Below are 14,966 nucleotides of genomic sequence, written 5' to 3'. Positions count from 1 at the left end.
CAAAAATAAATTTTTTCAAAAGTGGATAAACCAAGGCAGGCCCTGTGGCCACCAACTGTATTAAGTCTCCCAGCCTCCCAGGCCAGAAGTCAGGCAGCAGCTGTGAGCCAGAGGAGGACAAGAGGCTTTTGCATCACGCAGTACATCCACTCCCTCCAGAGCTGAGAACCCAAAACAAGCTTAGGAAATTCTGAGTCACATGTGCCTCAAAACTTCAAAAAGCTGATCCTGAGCCAGAAAGTGGAAACAGTCCAGACAGCCACTGGTACATGAATGGATAAACAAAGTAGGGTGCATCCTTCTGAGGATTTGGTACTCAGTTATAACTTTTGGGACAAAGAGCTGATGCTGCAATGTTAGGACAAGCAAGAGAGGGTGGATGGAATGGCCCTACATACGTGTAATATCCATAGAGATGAAGGTAGATTTGTGGTTGCTATGGGCTGGTGGGTGAATGAGGAGTGACTGTCAAAGAGTTCCAAGTTTCTCTCTCTAGGGTGCTGACTGCATAATTTTTTGGATATACTCAACACTATGCTTTCCATAGACCACATAATCCAGTTATGTTTCAATAAAACTGCTATTTAAAAATAGCACATTAAAATCATCTGAAATCTACCTCCTCCATCCCCTGCCCCAAATGACATTGCATTTTAATGTTCTGACTAGTGGGCTCCTTAGGACACAAGAATGCAACACCAGAAGAGCAAGTCAATAACCCTGACCATTCAAGTGAATTCAACAAACTCCAAGCAGTTTTGCCAGAATCAACAAACGAGGCCTCCCAAGCTGGTAGCCATCTGCCAAGTAAACAGAAGGCTCCCCAGGAACCGTTCTGCCTCAGCTGACAGATGTGAGAAAGAGGGCCCATTTTCGGTCAAAGGCCAAGAGTGCAGCCAGGACAGTGCTGTCTCCATGCTGACACAGAATGTCGATGACAGTTAACCCCAATTCCCTCACACAAGGGGAATTCACATTTCTAAGTGGCAGGAGGTGCTAAATGATTCACAGCATTCCTGGGTTCTCCTAGCCCTGCACTTGACCTTGAATGTTCCCTCCAGGAGCAGTCCAAGAGAGTGGCACCACTGGGATTCACGACGAACGAGATCACTGTATACTCTCATGTTGAAAATTCAAGGAAATAATGCTATGAACTCCCATGAACTTATCCTTCCAGGATTAAGAGATGTTCATATTTTTTCATATTTGCTTCACACATTTCTCAAATGCAAATGTTCAGATACAAAAATCTCCTCCTTAGTTTTCTCTGGTACCTTTGTGCTTCCTCACTGGAGCAACCACTGTGGTATATCCTTCTTGCCAATGTACGTCACATTTTACCATACACTCAGGAGGTCTTCAAAAATTTCAAGGAAAATGCAGATTATGCAAAGACTATGCCTGGATCCCACAATGTTTTCTGTACCAACTACAGAAAATGTATTTGAAAGGCTGAGACTGGGCCCGGTGGCATGGCCTAGCGGCTAAAGTCCTCACCTTGAACACGCCAGGATCCCATATGAGCACCGGTTCTAATCCTGGCAGCTCCATTTCCCATTCCAGCTCACTGCTTGTGGCCTGGGAAAGCGGTCAAGGACGGCCCAAAGCCTTGGGACCCTGCACCCACATGAAAGACCTGGAAGAGGTTCCTGGATCCTGGCTTTGGATCGGCATAGTACTAGCTGTTGTGCTTACTTAGGGGGTGAATCATTTGACAAAAGATCTTCCTCTCTGTCTCTCCTCTTCTCTGTATATCTGACTTTCCAATTAGAAAGAAAGAAAGAAAGGAAGGAAGGAAGGAAGGAAGGAAGGAAGGAAGGAAGGAAGGAAGGAAGGAAGAAAGAAAGAAAGAAAGAAAGAAAGAAAGAAAGAAAGAAAGAAAGAAAGAAAGAAAGAAAGAAAGAAAGAAAGAAAGAAAGAAAGAAACAAAGAAAGAAAGACTGAGTCAGAGAAACACATACACACAAATAAAAAGATCTTCCACCCTCTGGTTCATTGCTCCAATGCCCATGAAAGCTGGGTATGGACGAGGTTGAATTTAATTCAGTTCTCCATGTAGGTAGCAGGGACCTAAGTACTTGAGCCATTACATGTAGCCTCCCAGGATATACGGAAACAGAGAGCTGGAAGCTGGAATCAGGACTTGAACTCAGACCTTTCAACATGGGACATGAGCATCCCAAACAGGGTCTGTCCTAACCACTTGTGCCATACACCCACCCTGATTTATCTTATAATTTCACTTTTTTTAAGATTTATTTTATTTTTATTGGAAAGGCAAATATACAGAGAAGAGGCGAGACAGAGAAAGATCTTCCATTCGTTGATTCATTCCCCAAGTGGCTGCAATGGCCAGAGTTCAGCAGATCCAAATCCAGGGGCCAAGAGCCTCTTCCTCCAGGTCTCCCACATGGGTGCAGGGTCCAAAGGTCTTGATCCATCCTCAACTGATTTCTCAGGCGACAAGCAGGGACATGGATGGGAAGTGGGGCTGCCCAGGTTAGAATCAGCAGACATATGGGATCCCGGCATGTTCAAGATGAGGACTTTAACTGCTAGGCTACCATGCCAGGCCCATGATTTCACTTTTAATAAAGAGGTTGGGCATGGGAGGGCAGAGGAAGAGATCGCCACCTGCTGGTTCACTCCATAAGTGGCTAAAATAGCCAGGCTGAAACCAGGAACCTAGAACTCCCACCAGGCCTCTATGTGGATGGCAGGGGCCAAAGTATCTGGGCCATTTTCTGTTGCTTTCACAGATGTGTTAGCAGGAAGCCAGTTCAAAAGTAGAGCAGCTGGGCCTCCAACTGGTATTCTGATATGGGATGCTGGCATTTTCAGGTGGAGGCTTAACTCCCTGAACTACAACTCTAGCCCCTTTTCATTCCATTTTGTACCACATATGTATCAAATAGTAGCCAACAGCATTTTCATGTGCCTATAAGGTACAGAAATGAAAAGTGACTGTACATTTGCTGTGCTCAACTTTTCTTGTGAGTTATCCCTATTGACACACGGAACTTGAGTCTTCATTGTGATTGCTGGGGAGTAGTCCATTGCATCACTACATCACATGCTAACTATTCTTTCATAGGCACATTTCTGAAGTTTGGATTTTACAAACCACAGGTCTGTGACTGTTGCTTCTATAATCAGGAAAATAACCATTTTTATTCAAGAAAGCAGAATTATCTTGCATATTACAAAGACATTTTCCTGGCATATGTGGTAGGGCAGCTCCACACATGCTTTCTGCATAGCAGGCTCCTAGGAATCAGGGCATGGTAGGCATACCAGGGGGTCAAGGATGAAGCCTGTGGGGCCATACAGGGACCTGGGGACTCACATCCAGGTGGTCCAAGCAAGCCTGGGGATTTCCCCAAGTGCTTGGACCCAGACAAGTGTTGCAGGGAGAAGTGGGGAAAGCCCTGGGTTAGAATGCTGGTCTGGAGTGCTGATGGACTGAGCTTGGGGAACTAGGAATGAACCTGGATCTTGGGTGTGTGCAGATAGAAGGTCCCAGGCCAGCACATGCACCTGGAGCTTGGACCCCAATTGGGTGGTCAGAGCTCCAGACCAGCACACCACCCCACTGGAAGACTGGACTCCAGAAGGATGGGTTGTGGAACCCATGCAGTCCTGGGTGCAGGGACTGTGGATTGATCAGGGAAAGGGGCAAAGGAATATGTGGGAGGGAAGACCACTGGGGGAATATGTTGCAGGAGAGAAATGACTTTCCAATCACCTCCATCGAAAAGCTCACTATGCTTGCAAGTAAGCAAGGATGTAGAGGTGGAGCAGTTTGGAAGAGGGATGCTGGAGGACCTTTACTGGTCAGACCAATGCACCAACCCAAGTGGGAGACCTAAGCTGAGCTAGTTAGTAGGGTACACCGCCAACCACCAATCACCAGTGCACACTAAAACCAGGGCTGGAGGCTTAGCTGGTAGGGCTAGATCACAGTACCCACCACTAAGAGTCAGAACAGATGGTGGGTAATGTTAGGCTGGGCCATGAAACTAGCCAGCACATGGGAGAACTGGGTCTGGAGGCAGATTTAGGAGGGTGATATGTGGACTCACCCCTGTGGAACTGTAATTTCTGCTGGTTTGTTCAAGAGCTGAGGATAGTGATGGGATGAGCTAGGCATGACCACTGAACCCTCCAACACTCATGTGGGTGCTAAGATTGAGGACAAGACAGGCTGGTCCAGGATGCAGCATAACTAAGAAGAGGTGTGGGGCAGGCCAGGCCACAACATCCACCAGCTCATACAAAGGCCAAGATGGAGGGGGTAGACTATGATGGGTAAATACCTAGCATCCACTGACACACATGAGATCTGGGTCTGGCAGTGTGCCTGGTGGGAGAACTTCAGAAACTTTCCTGGTGAGCTGTAGCTCCCGCTGGTGAGCATGATTTGGGCATGCGTGTTGGTCAGGCCAGGCATGGTAGCTCCACCCATTGGCAAATGGGTTGGTTCTGGAGGAGGGTGAACCAGGAAGAGTCAGGTCAAACCTTAGCCCACTGGAAAGTGCAGGAGCCAAACTGAAGTGGAAGGCATGCCATACTAGGCTATCATACCTTCCAGTCTGCAGGAGCCAGGCATGGAAGCAGATTGGGCAGGGCTAGGATGCAATACCTGCCAGCGATTTGGGATTGGGGCAGGGCAGGGCAACTCAGCCTGTAGCATCTGATGGCAAAGGTCAGGACAGGGGAGGGGTCATGCCAAGATGGGTCAGAGCAAACACTGGCACATTCAAGATCTGCAGCAGGGAATAGGCCTGGTTGGAGAGCTAAGTTGATGCCTCAGCTGGGTTATGGTTCCCTCTAGTAAGAACAAGAGCCAGAATGGGGACAGCAGTCTGGGCTGGATATGACTGCAATGTCACTTAACATGGATGTGGACTGGGTCTGGGGTGTGCCAGACTGGGTGTCCCAGCACCAACTAGTGCTCATGAGAGCCAGAGTGAGTATAGGACGGGTTGGGCTAGGTCTCAACACCCACTGAACCACAGGCGAGCTGTGTCAACAGGCATAGACCAGGTGTGGCTGGACTGTAACAACCAACAGTAAGAACCAGAATGGATGAGGGCTGGAAAGGCAAGGCCACCATTCCTCCTGCCAGGAAGGAGATGACAAAGTTAGACTGGACCAAGAACACATTGGTGTGTGAAAGATCTGTCACTGGGAGGAGAGACATGATAGAGGAGCTTGGGGAACTCCTTTGTCAGCAGCCTAGACCAGGCCTGGTTACAGTACCCACTGGCATAGGTATTGGTCAGGTCTGGGGGCAGGCCAGGCTGAGCCAATCTATAACACCAACAAGCAGATCTGAGAGCCAGTACGGGTTGCAGGACAGGCCAAGTCAGGTCACTACACCACCAGTCCACATTAGTGCTGGTACTCAGGGATGGCTGGGCTGAACTTGGCAGCAGCCACCAGCATGAGCTGGAGCTGGGGACAGACTGGGCTGGGCCAGGCTTCAGCACCCACCAGAAAATGCCAAGCTGAAGAGGGCCATGCCAGACTAGGCTGCAGCACACACAGCACATGCAAAACCCAGGGGGAAGGGTATGAACATGGTAGGCAAGTTGTGGGGATTCCCCTACTGAGCCACTGCTCCTGCTGGTGAGAGCTGGGACTAGGGGCAGACCCACACAGGCAGGGCTACAACACCCATTGGCCTGCATGTGAACTGGGCTAGGGGGAGAGCCAGGATGGCCTAACCGACTGTATCCACTGATGCAGGCATGAGTCATGGTAAGGGCATTCTGCTTGGGCCTTGCTGCAGCATCAGCTGCCAAGTGCTAGGACTGGGGCCAAGTCTTATCAAGCTAGACTGCAGAAGCACCTGGACAGTGCAAGATTCGGGGCAGTGAGTGGGTCCAATAGGGAAACTGTGGGCATCTCTCTGACAGACTACAACTCTCATTGGTGAGCATGAGGACCAGAGCTATGAGTGGACCTGGCTAGACAGGCAGTGGCACCCACTGGCATGAGTGTGGGCTGAAAGGTGGAGTTGGTTGGGTTGAGTTAGGCTTCAACGCCCAATGATGTGTACGAGATTGGAATGGGATGTGGGACAGACAGGACCAATCTGCTGCACATGCTGGCAGAGAAAGGAACCAGGGCTGGGGCAGAACCAGTGAAGCTTACTGGCGGTCACTCTGACTGTGCTGCAACTCCCACTAGTTTATGTGAGTGCCCAGTGTGTGGTGGGCAGGATTACGCTGGGCCATGGCACCCACTGGTTTGCATAAGAGATGGGGCAGAAATCAGTTCTGACCTAGCAATTGCAACTACCAGTGTGTGGGTAGGCTGATGTGGATGACAGAATGAGCCAGTCCCCATAGTAGCAGGTGCACATAAAAGTCAGGTCTGGGATCACCTCAGACAAGATTTCTTTGAGGATCTCCCCAACTGGACTCAGGTTCCAACCATGAGGAAAGAAGCAGAACTTGGAGTCTGACTGTGGAAGGCATGTGTCCTTAGCCTCCTCAATGGCTAGGACAGAGCAGTAAACGGCATACCCAGATGCGCATGGAGGATATGGGAGCACACTGGGATCTGCAGAAGACATCCAGTACCATAGCAGAGGAAGGAAAGTACAAATTAGTTAACTACCCCAAGCACTGACAGCAAATATTTGAGTGAATGCAAATTCTGGGGTGGACTATGCCAATAAATAGACCTTGAAAGGATTTCCTCATCATTGGATTAGTGAGATTGATAGCATTTTTTAAAATTTATTTATTTTTATAGGTAAGTCAAATATACAGAAAGGAGAAATAGAGAGGAAGATCTTCCATTCTATGATTCACACCCCAAGTGGCTGCAATGGCTGGAGCTGAGCCAGTCCAAAGCTAGGAGCCTCTTTTGGGCCTTCCACATTGCTGCAGGGTCCCAAGGCTTTGGGCCATCCTCTGCTGCTTTCCCAGGCCACAGGCAGGGAGCTGTTTGAGAAGTGGGGCCACCAGTCTTAGAACCAGTGCCAAAATGGGATCCCAAGCATGCAAGGTAAGGATTTTAGCCACAAGGTTACTGCACCAAGCCTGAGTGATGGCATTTCATAACTATCAAAACCACTTGAGAGGACCCTCGGGGCATGCTCTATGTCAGTGACCCTGCGATGATATCAGGTGGCCGATCCCCTTCTCTGAGTACTGGGGTGGTTGTTAGGCTGGATGCAGCTTCTTATCTGATCTCTTCCCTGCCCCCAGATGCAAGCAGAAGAAAGGGAAAAGTTAGAAAAAATGGTCTCACTCACTTTTCCCTAGTCCTTAACCCTTTCCACCCTGGTCAATTATGCAAACATCAGCAAAAATAAATAAAAAAAAATGAAAAGATATCCACCTGAGAGCTGGAATTTCCCACTAGTTTTGCAACCTGGGGAAAAAATGAGATGTGGGAAGTAAAAAGAGAGAGAGAGTTTAAAAAAAAAAAAACACTAAGAAAAGGTTTAGCAGTACTGTTCACTCCCAGCACTTCCGGCACCCAGGGACAAACCTCAGTAAGCTGAGTACAACTGGGTTCATGAACTGGGCCAAGCTGGATTCAACAGCAGGAATGTTCTAGGAGGAGGAATGGATGGTCAGCAATAAATGCAGGATCAAGAACAGGATAGGGCAGGGCCAGCACAATGGCTCACTGGCTAATCCTCCAATTGCAAGTGTCAGCATCTCATATGGGCACCGGTTTGTATCCCGGCTGTTCCACTTCCCATCCAGCTTCCTGCTTGTGAACTGCATGTGGGGGTCCTGGAAGAAGCTTCTGGCTCTGGCCTTGGTAGGTTCTAGTTTCGGCCGTTGTGGTCATTTGGGGAGTGAACCAGCAAATGGAAAATCTCCCTGTCTCTCCTTCTTTATGTAAATCTCTTTCCGATAAAAATAAATAAATATTTTTAAAAGAACAAGAGGATGTCTACATACAGCCACATGTTAGATGTAATGTCCCAGAACCAGAAGTACAAGACAGGAAGAGTTTCCCTCAAACCCCAAAATATTTTGCTGAAAAAGGATGTACTTGGTCAGCCATCCTTTTATTTCTTGCTCTTGAGATTTTTTTTCTTTGTTATCTTTTCTAATTGCAAAAGGTAATAAATACATGTACATTATTAAAATTTAAGCAGCCTATGGAACTGTACCATAGGATAATAAAATTAACTTTTTTAAAGAATCAAAAAACAAAATCAAGCAATGTAAGAAAATATGCAATATGGACCTACATTGTAGCAGAGTAGGTTGAGCTCCTGTTTTCAATGAGGGCATCCCAATAGGTGCCTATTTGAGTCCTGACTGCTCTACTTTGGATCCAACTCTCCACTAATATTCCTGGGAAAACAGCAGCACATGGCCCAAGGGCATGAATCCATATGGGAGATCCAGAAGAAGTTCTTGGCTCCCGGCTTGGACCTGGTCCAGCCCTAGCCATTGCAGTCACTTAGGGAGTGAGCCAGCAAATGGAAGATATCTCTTTCTGACTCTCCTTCTCCCTCCCCCTCTCTCTCTCTCTAACTCTGTCTTTCAAATAAGTAAAGTAAATCTTTTAAAAAGATTATGCAAACAAATTTAAAAAAACAAAGAACATGCAGGGCCCAGCACAGTAGCCTAGTGGCTAAAGTCCTCACCTCGCACACACTGGGATCCCATATGTGTACCAGTTCTAATCCCAGCAGCCCCACTACCCTTTCAGCTCCCTGCTTGTGGCCTGGGAAAGCAATCAAGGACAGCCCAAAACCTTGGGACCCTGCACGCATGTGGGAGACCCGGAAGAGGTTCCAGGCTCCTGGCTTCGGATTGGTTGAACTCCGGCCATTGTGGCCACTTAGGGAGTGAATCAATGCATGGAGGATCTTCCTCTATGTCTCTCTCCTCCTCTCTGTATATCTGCCTTTGCAATAAAAATTAATGTAAAAATAAATGTTTTAATTAGATTAGGGCCCAACACAGTGGCCTAGCAGCTAAAGTCCTCACCTTGAATGTGCCGGGATCCCATATGGGCACTGGTTCTAATCCTGGCAGCCCCCCTTTCCATCCAGCTCCCTGCTTGTGGCCTGAGAAAGCAGTTAAGGATGGCCCAAAGCAATGGGTTTCTGCACCCATGTGGGAGACCTGGAGGAGCTCCTGGCTCCTGGCCTCGGATCGGCGCAGCTCTGGCCATTGCAGTCACTTGGGGAGTGAATCATCAGTTGTAAGATCTTCCTGTCTCTCCTCCTCTTTGTATATCTGACTTTGCAATAAAGACTAAAATATTTTTAAATTAAATTAAATTTTAAAAGAGCATGCAATGAAAATTAATCCTGGGGCCTTGCATGGTAGTCTAGTGGCTAAAGTCCTTACCTTGCATGTGGCGGGATCGCATACGGGTGCATTCGATATGGGGATCCCATATGGACTGTTCCACTTCATATCCAGCTACCTGCTTGTTGCTGGGAGAGCAGTCAAAGATGGATCAAAGCCATGGGACCCTGTGGGAGGTCTCCGGCTTAGGAGACCTGCAAGCTCCTGACCACTGGTTTTGGAATGGCAACACCCCTGTGGTAGCCACTTGGGAAGTGAACTAGTGGATGGAAGATCTTTTTCTCTGTCTCTCCTTCTCTCTGTATACCTGCATTTCCAGTAACAATAAATAAATCTTAAAAAAAAAAAAAAGAAAGAAAATTAAGTCTTCTTGACTCTCACATCCAGGACCAAGACACATCTCCATACAGAGGCCACCATTGTCATCAAATCCTCCTGTGTCCCCCTAGAGAATATTTCATGCATATACAAATATACCTATGCATGAGCATACTTGAGTAAAGTTTCTGGAGGGATGACATTAACAGTATGAGGTTATATTGGTACAAAAATAGCTTGAAATTCATGTAGGTTTTTTTTAAATTTTTTTTAAAAAGATTTATTTATTTATTGGAAAGTCAGATATACAGAGAGGAGGAGAAAGAGAGGAAGATCTTCTGTCCAATGATTCACTCCCCAAGTGGCCTCAACGGCTGATAATATGCCAATCCGAAGCCAGGATCCAGGAACTTCCTCTGGGTATCCCACGCGGGTGCAGGGTCCCAAAGCTTTGGGCCATCCTCGACTGCTTTCCCAGGCCACAAGCAGGGAGCTGGATGGGAAGTGGAGCCGCCAGGATTAGAACCATGCCCATATGGGATCCCGGTATGTTCAAGGTGAGAACTTTAGCTGCTACGCCACACCGCCGGGCCCATGTCGTTTTTAATAATACATATTTTTCACAGATTACAAAGCAATGATATATACAAATATAAATATAATTCTCGATTCACAAGGGAAAATTAGTTTTGCACCTCATTTTCCTCCTATCTTGTCATTCAGTTCCTATTTACACACTAGATCTGTCCCAGTTTTTCTAATGGTCATAAAAATCTTTCCATATGGAGCCCAGTGTGGTGGCCTAGAGGCTAAAGTCCTTGCCTTGAATGCACCGAGATCCCATATGGGCAGCAGTTCTAACCCTGGCAGCCCTGCTTTCCTTCCTACTTCCTGCTTGTGGCCTGGGAAAGCAGTGGAGGATGGCCCAAAGCCTTGGGACCCTGGACCTGCATGGGAGACCCGGAAGAGGCTCCGGGCTCCTGGCCTTGGATCGGCTCAGCTCTGGCCATTGTGGCTGCTGGGAGAGTAAATGAACAGATGGAAGATCTTCCTCTCTGTCTTTCCTCTTCTCTGTATATCTGTCCTCACAATTTAAAAAATTAATTAAAAAATAATTTTACCATATGAATATAGGGGACTAACTAAATTAGTCATCAGAATCTTTCCCAACCACAAATACTTTCCCTTTGTATAATTTATCTGTGAAATAAAATCCTGGTAATAAAATCCTAATTGTACAATTCCCACATTCTTTACATTAATACTTAGTTTCAAATTTTCCATCCCAAAGGTTTAAAAGCACGGCACCCAGTTCTGCCACAGTGTCACAGGCAATCTAGAAATGTCTGCCAAGGAATTAAAAAAAAAAAAAAAGCTTGGTCAAGGTAACTGGAGGATAATTTTGAAAAGACTTGATGGTAACATGAGTGCTGGGCAAGGAAAGCCATCCAGTTATTGGATGGAGCTCAACCGAGGAAAGAATGTGCTAACAGGAGGGGAGTGGTCTTCACAGAATCCAGAAGAACGGAGCCAAGCATCAGGAGTCTGGCAGTATTTCTCTGGCACCATCCAAGGGAGAGACACTTAACCCCACAGAGAGGCTTCAGCGAAAGGCATTCAACCAGGCTTCCCTGAGGTATGGATGGAATTTCCTCCTGTGCAAATCCATTCTCCAGTCCTGGGTTTGGCACACTACACAAGCCACGAATGTAGTTACTGTCTGTCTCTGGGACCTGGATCCTTGGTCAAGTGTTCAGTGGACCGAACACACCTCCAGATACCTTGGAAATCCCTCCCATGAAAAAGTCTACATCTTCTATGGAATTTCAGTAGATTCTAATGAGGGGAATGCAGTAGAGATAATCCTATACCAGTTTCCATGGCTTAAGTAACTAGAAGAAAGGAGATAAAGGCTCACACGATCCAGCCAGGACCACGCACCAAACAGGTACATGAAGAAGGCCATGTTGGCTATTGGTAGCACCAGCAGCACAGACATATAACTTCTTTTTCATCATCCTTGGCCATTTGGGTTGGAACTCCATTCCATCACGGAAGAAAGATAAATAATTTTGACAGTGTCCTGCCCAAGTTCCTAGCCCATATGGTCATGACCAGACAAGCTTGGAGCTGGAAGCAACCAGTTTCTAGCTCAGTCTGTTAGGCAGCAGCAGCTACCTGGAGCCGAGGCTCCTGCATAGGGGACTGCTCTGCAGCTCAGGAAGGTTAACCTGCTCCATAAGCACTGGGCTTCTATAGGTTCTATAGGTTTGGTCCCCAGAATCTGTCTACCTGGAACGTGTTAAAATGGTGCTCCTGCACCCAAAACACCAAGAACTGAGGGGGGAGCAACTGATCAATCATAACTGTATAATTATATGGAATTGCCCTGAAATGTATAAAAACCCTGTGCTGTTGAACCTCAGCCCTTTTTTTCTTCTGGACCTTCTTCTGCCCCTTCTGCTGCAGCTTTTCCTGCTTCTGCCGCTGTTGTGGTGGCTGCTACTGCTCCCCCATCCTGCTGGGCTGGAAGGCTAGGTTAGTTTGAATAAACCGCCTTTATGCGTTTGCATTGACTTCAGACTCCTGATGATTTTCTGGGGATCGCGAAATCTGGGCACAACACTGGCCCTTTTTTCTCCTCCTCAAGTCCTTGAGTGTGGAGGTTCTTGAGTAAGTGACTGCTCTAGAGATCCCCACCCCACCCAGGGGGAGCCCTCAGTCCCCACCGCTGGAGTACTCGCCTTTTCCAGTGCTAGAGGGCCAATGGAACAGGTCCCTGGGTCCATCTCCCAGGACTTTGTGACCTGCCCTCAAGTGGTCCAGGAAACATGAATCCAACAAGGAGGGTCCCAGGGGAGACAGCAGCTAGCAGCTCCTCAGGGCAGATGAACAGCAGGCAGTTCCCGACTGGTTAGGTCCACCATTTAAGCCCTCAGTCTTTCTTGTGCTTGACTCCAAGTACACCTGTTGCAGAGTACAACTCAGATCCATTGCTCCACGCCCGCTTCTTCCAGTGCTGCCATAGCTCAGCCTTCATCACCTGAGGTTCCCCTACACCTCTACTGTCTAACCCAGCCTACTGTCCACATCACAAACTGGGCACTCATCCTCAGAGGTCATCTTCCATCCCCCCACACTGTCACCCCAGGTCTGCTCAAGAGCCTATTGCAATCCATTTGAAAGACCAGGGTCTTTAGCCTGGCTTGCTTGCTTGCTTTTTAAGATTTATTCTCTTTTTATTGAAAAGTCAGATATACAGAGAAGAGAGACAGAAAAGTTTTCCATCTGGTGATTCACACTCCAAGCAGCTGCAATGGCCAGAGCTGAGCCGATCCAAGGTCAGGAGCCGGAGCCTCTTCCAGGTCTCCCACATGGGTACAGGGTCCAAAGGCTTTGGGCCGTCCTCCACTCCTTTCCCAGGCCACAAGCAGGGAGCCGGATGGGAAGTGGTGCACTGAGATTAGAACTGGTTCCCATATGGGATCCCAGTGCATGCAAGGTGAGGACCTTAGCCTCTAGGCTACCATATCTGGCCCCAGCCTGGCTTTCAAGGTTGTCCTTAAAGGCCTGCCCTGCCACCAGTCCCCACAGCATGGACACATGGCAAAGAGATGGCTGCCTCCCTTCCTTCCCAGATCCAGTTCTGCCTGTATCTCCTGTGAATCAATGACCAGCAAATGCCTCACCGAGGGCACATGGGAACCAAGGCCCAAATCACCTTAGGATAAGTTTCTGCTCCCTGAATTCTGACTACCTCTAAGAAATTTGCCATTAGTTTCATGACATCATCCATCTTTCCCTCATAGGAACACAGAAGGTCAGCGAGGGCAGGGATCTCACCGCACTGAAACCCAGGAGCTGGAGCCACATCTGACACTTTGTAGGAGCTTTGGGATGTATTAACAATCATTAGGAACACAGGTCCCACCTGATTCCCTCTGGTTTGTTTCCCAAACTGTCTCCAACTTCACCACATGTTGGTAATTACAGGTTGGGTCTTCAGTCTGTGTCAACTTCTGGTGTCAACAGTTGGCGCTCTCCCTGAATCCCTACCTCATCTCCACATTCTGTGCCCCTGAGAACCCTTGCCCTCTGAGATGCCATGTGTTTATTGTTGTTCCTAAAGGGAAATTTACCTTGCAATCGCTAGGAAGCCTCTGCAGCCCTGAAGAGGTTATTTACTCAGGAAAAAGTGCTAATGTTGCTGTAGAATCCCAGGCTCACTCAGCACGCTTGCAATTTATACACTTGCCTGGTCTGTCTTTCTCTTCCCAAACCAGCTCCCAAAGAGGCTTGATTTGTTGCACCCTGATTTGTTTCAGTTCCACATCCTGTTTTATTTCAGCTCAAGAGAGATTTCCAAAGCACCCAGCCCAGCTAAGTTCCCAGGTCCAGTCCAGAGTCTCCCAAGTCTCCAGGCTCACTCCTCTGCCCCCACACCCATTTCCTCCAGACCTGTTACCTGGAGCTTGTGCGTTTGCAGAATGTATCCTTGCACGAACATCTGGAATAAGAAGCGCAGCTGCCCTAACTTCGGAATCTCTTCCAGGCTGCGCCACTGCCCAGCTCTCGGACCCGGGGCGCCTTCGTGCGACCGCGGTGTTGGCTCTGGCCCCGTGTGGGCATCGCGGTCTTGGATCGCGGTCTTGGCTCTGGCCCCGTGTGGGTAGAGACCACAGCCGGCCACCCGCTTCCCCAACAGCACCCATCTCAGCCTCGCGCAGCCCAGCGCAGCCATGGATGGAGTCCGCGCGCTGCGGTGCGGGTGAATGCAGAGTGCGCGGCACCTGGGCCAGCCCACAAGGCCGCAGTGGCCGGACGGGCTCTGTGGCTCAGGTGTCAGGGAAGGGCGGAGCGAATGGCGGCCTGGACCCTTCGCGTCCGCTGCCCGGTTCAGTGCTGGCGAAGCAGGACCTCTCGAACCTGCTGCGGCCGCTAGCTGCGCCTCTCAGCGACCAGCTCCAGAAAGGCCGCAGAGAAACCGGGGGACTTCAGGAGGTCCGCAAAAACCCGGAAACTCTGCCCTGAGTCTGGGAAGTCGGGGCCACCTCCTGGCCCACAGGCTCCTCCCAGAGGGAGCGGTCCCGAATGCCAGCGGCCCAGCAACCCTCATTGCCTCGGGGCCTCAAAGTTGTCCGAAGGAATTTGCGTGCTGGGAGATCGACCCGGGAGCAGAACCAACCTAGCGGCCAAGGCAGAGGGGAAGCCGAACAAATTAAAATATTCGTGAGATATATATATATATATATATATATGATATATATATATATTTTTAATAATGCCATCTGGGCTCGGCGCAATAGCGCAGTGGTTGATGTCCTCACCTTGCACGCTCTGGGATCC

General features: G+C 48.6%; 1 protein-coding gene across 1 annotated transcript in view; it reads right to left on the bottom strand.

The window, feature by feature from the left end:
• The window catches only part of LOC121160537 (sterol 26-hydroxylase, mitochondrial), a 34,925-nt gene extending 20,351 nt beyond the window's left edge, over window positions 1-14,574 (bottom strand). Inside the window, exon 1 of the mRNA XM_040986411.1 lies at window positions 14,086-14,574. Coding sequence (XP_040842345.1) covers window positions 14,086-14,361 — 276 coding nt within the window. The 5' untranslated portion in view covers window positions 14,362-14,574. The remainder of the gene's footprint in view (window positions 1-14,085) is intronic.
• Between the last annotated feature and the right edge of the window lie 392 nt (window positions 14,575-14,966).

The sequence above is a fragment of the Ochotona curzoniae genome, unplaced genomic scaffold (assembly GCF_017591425.1).
Source record: "Ochotona curzoniae isolate NIBS_2020 unplaced genomic scaffold, NIBS_Ocur_1.0 contig_4514, whole genome shotgun sequence".
Taxonomy (NCBI): Eukaryota; Metazoa; Chordata; class Mammalia; order Lagomorpha; family Ochotonidae; genus Ochotona; species Ochotona curzoniae.
This window is presented reverse-complemented; position numbering and strand designations above follow the sequence as displayed.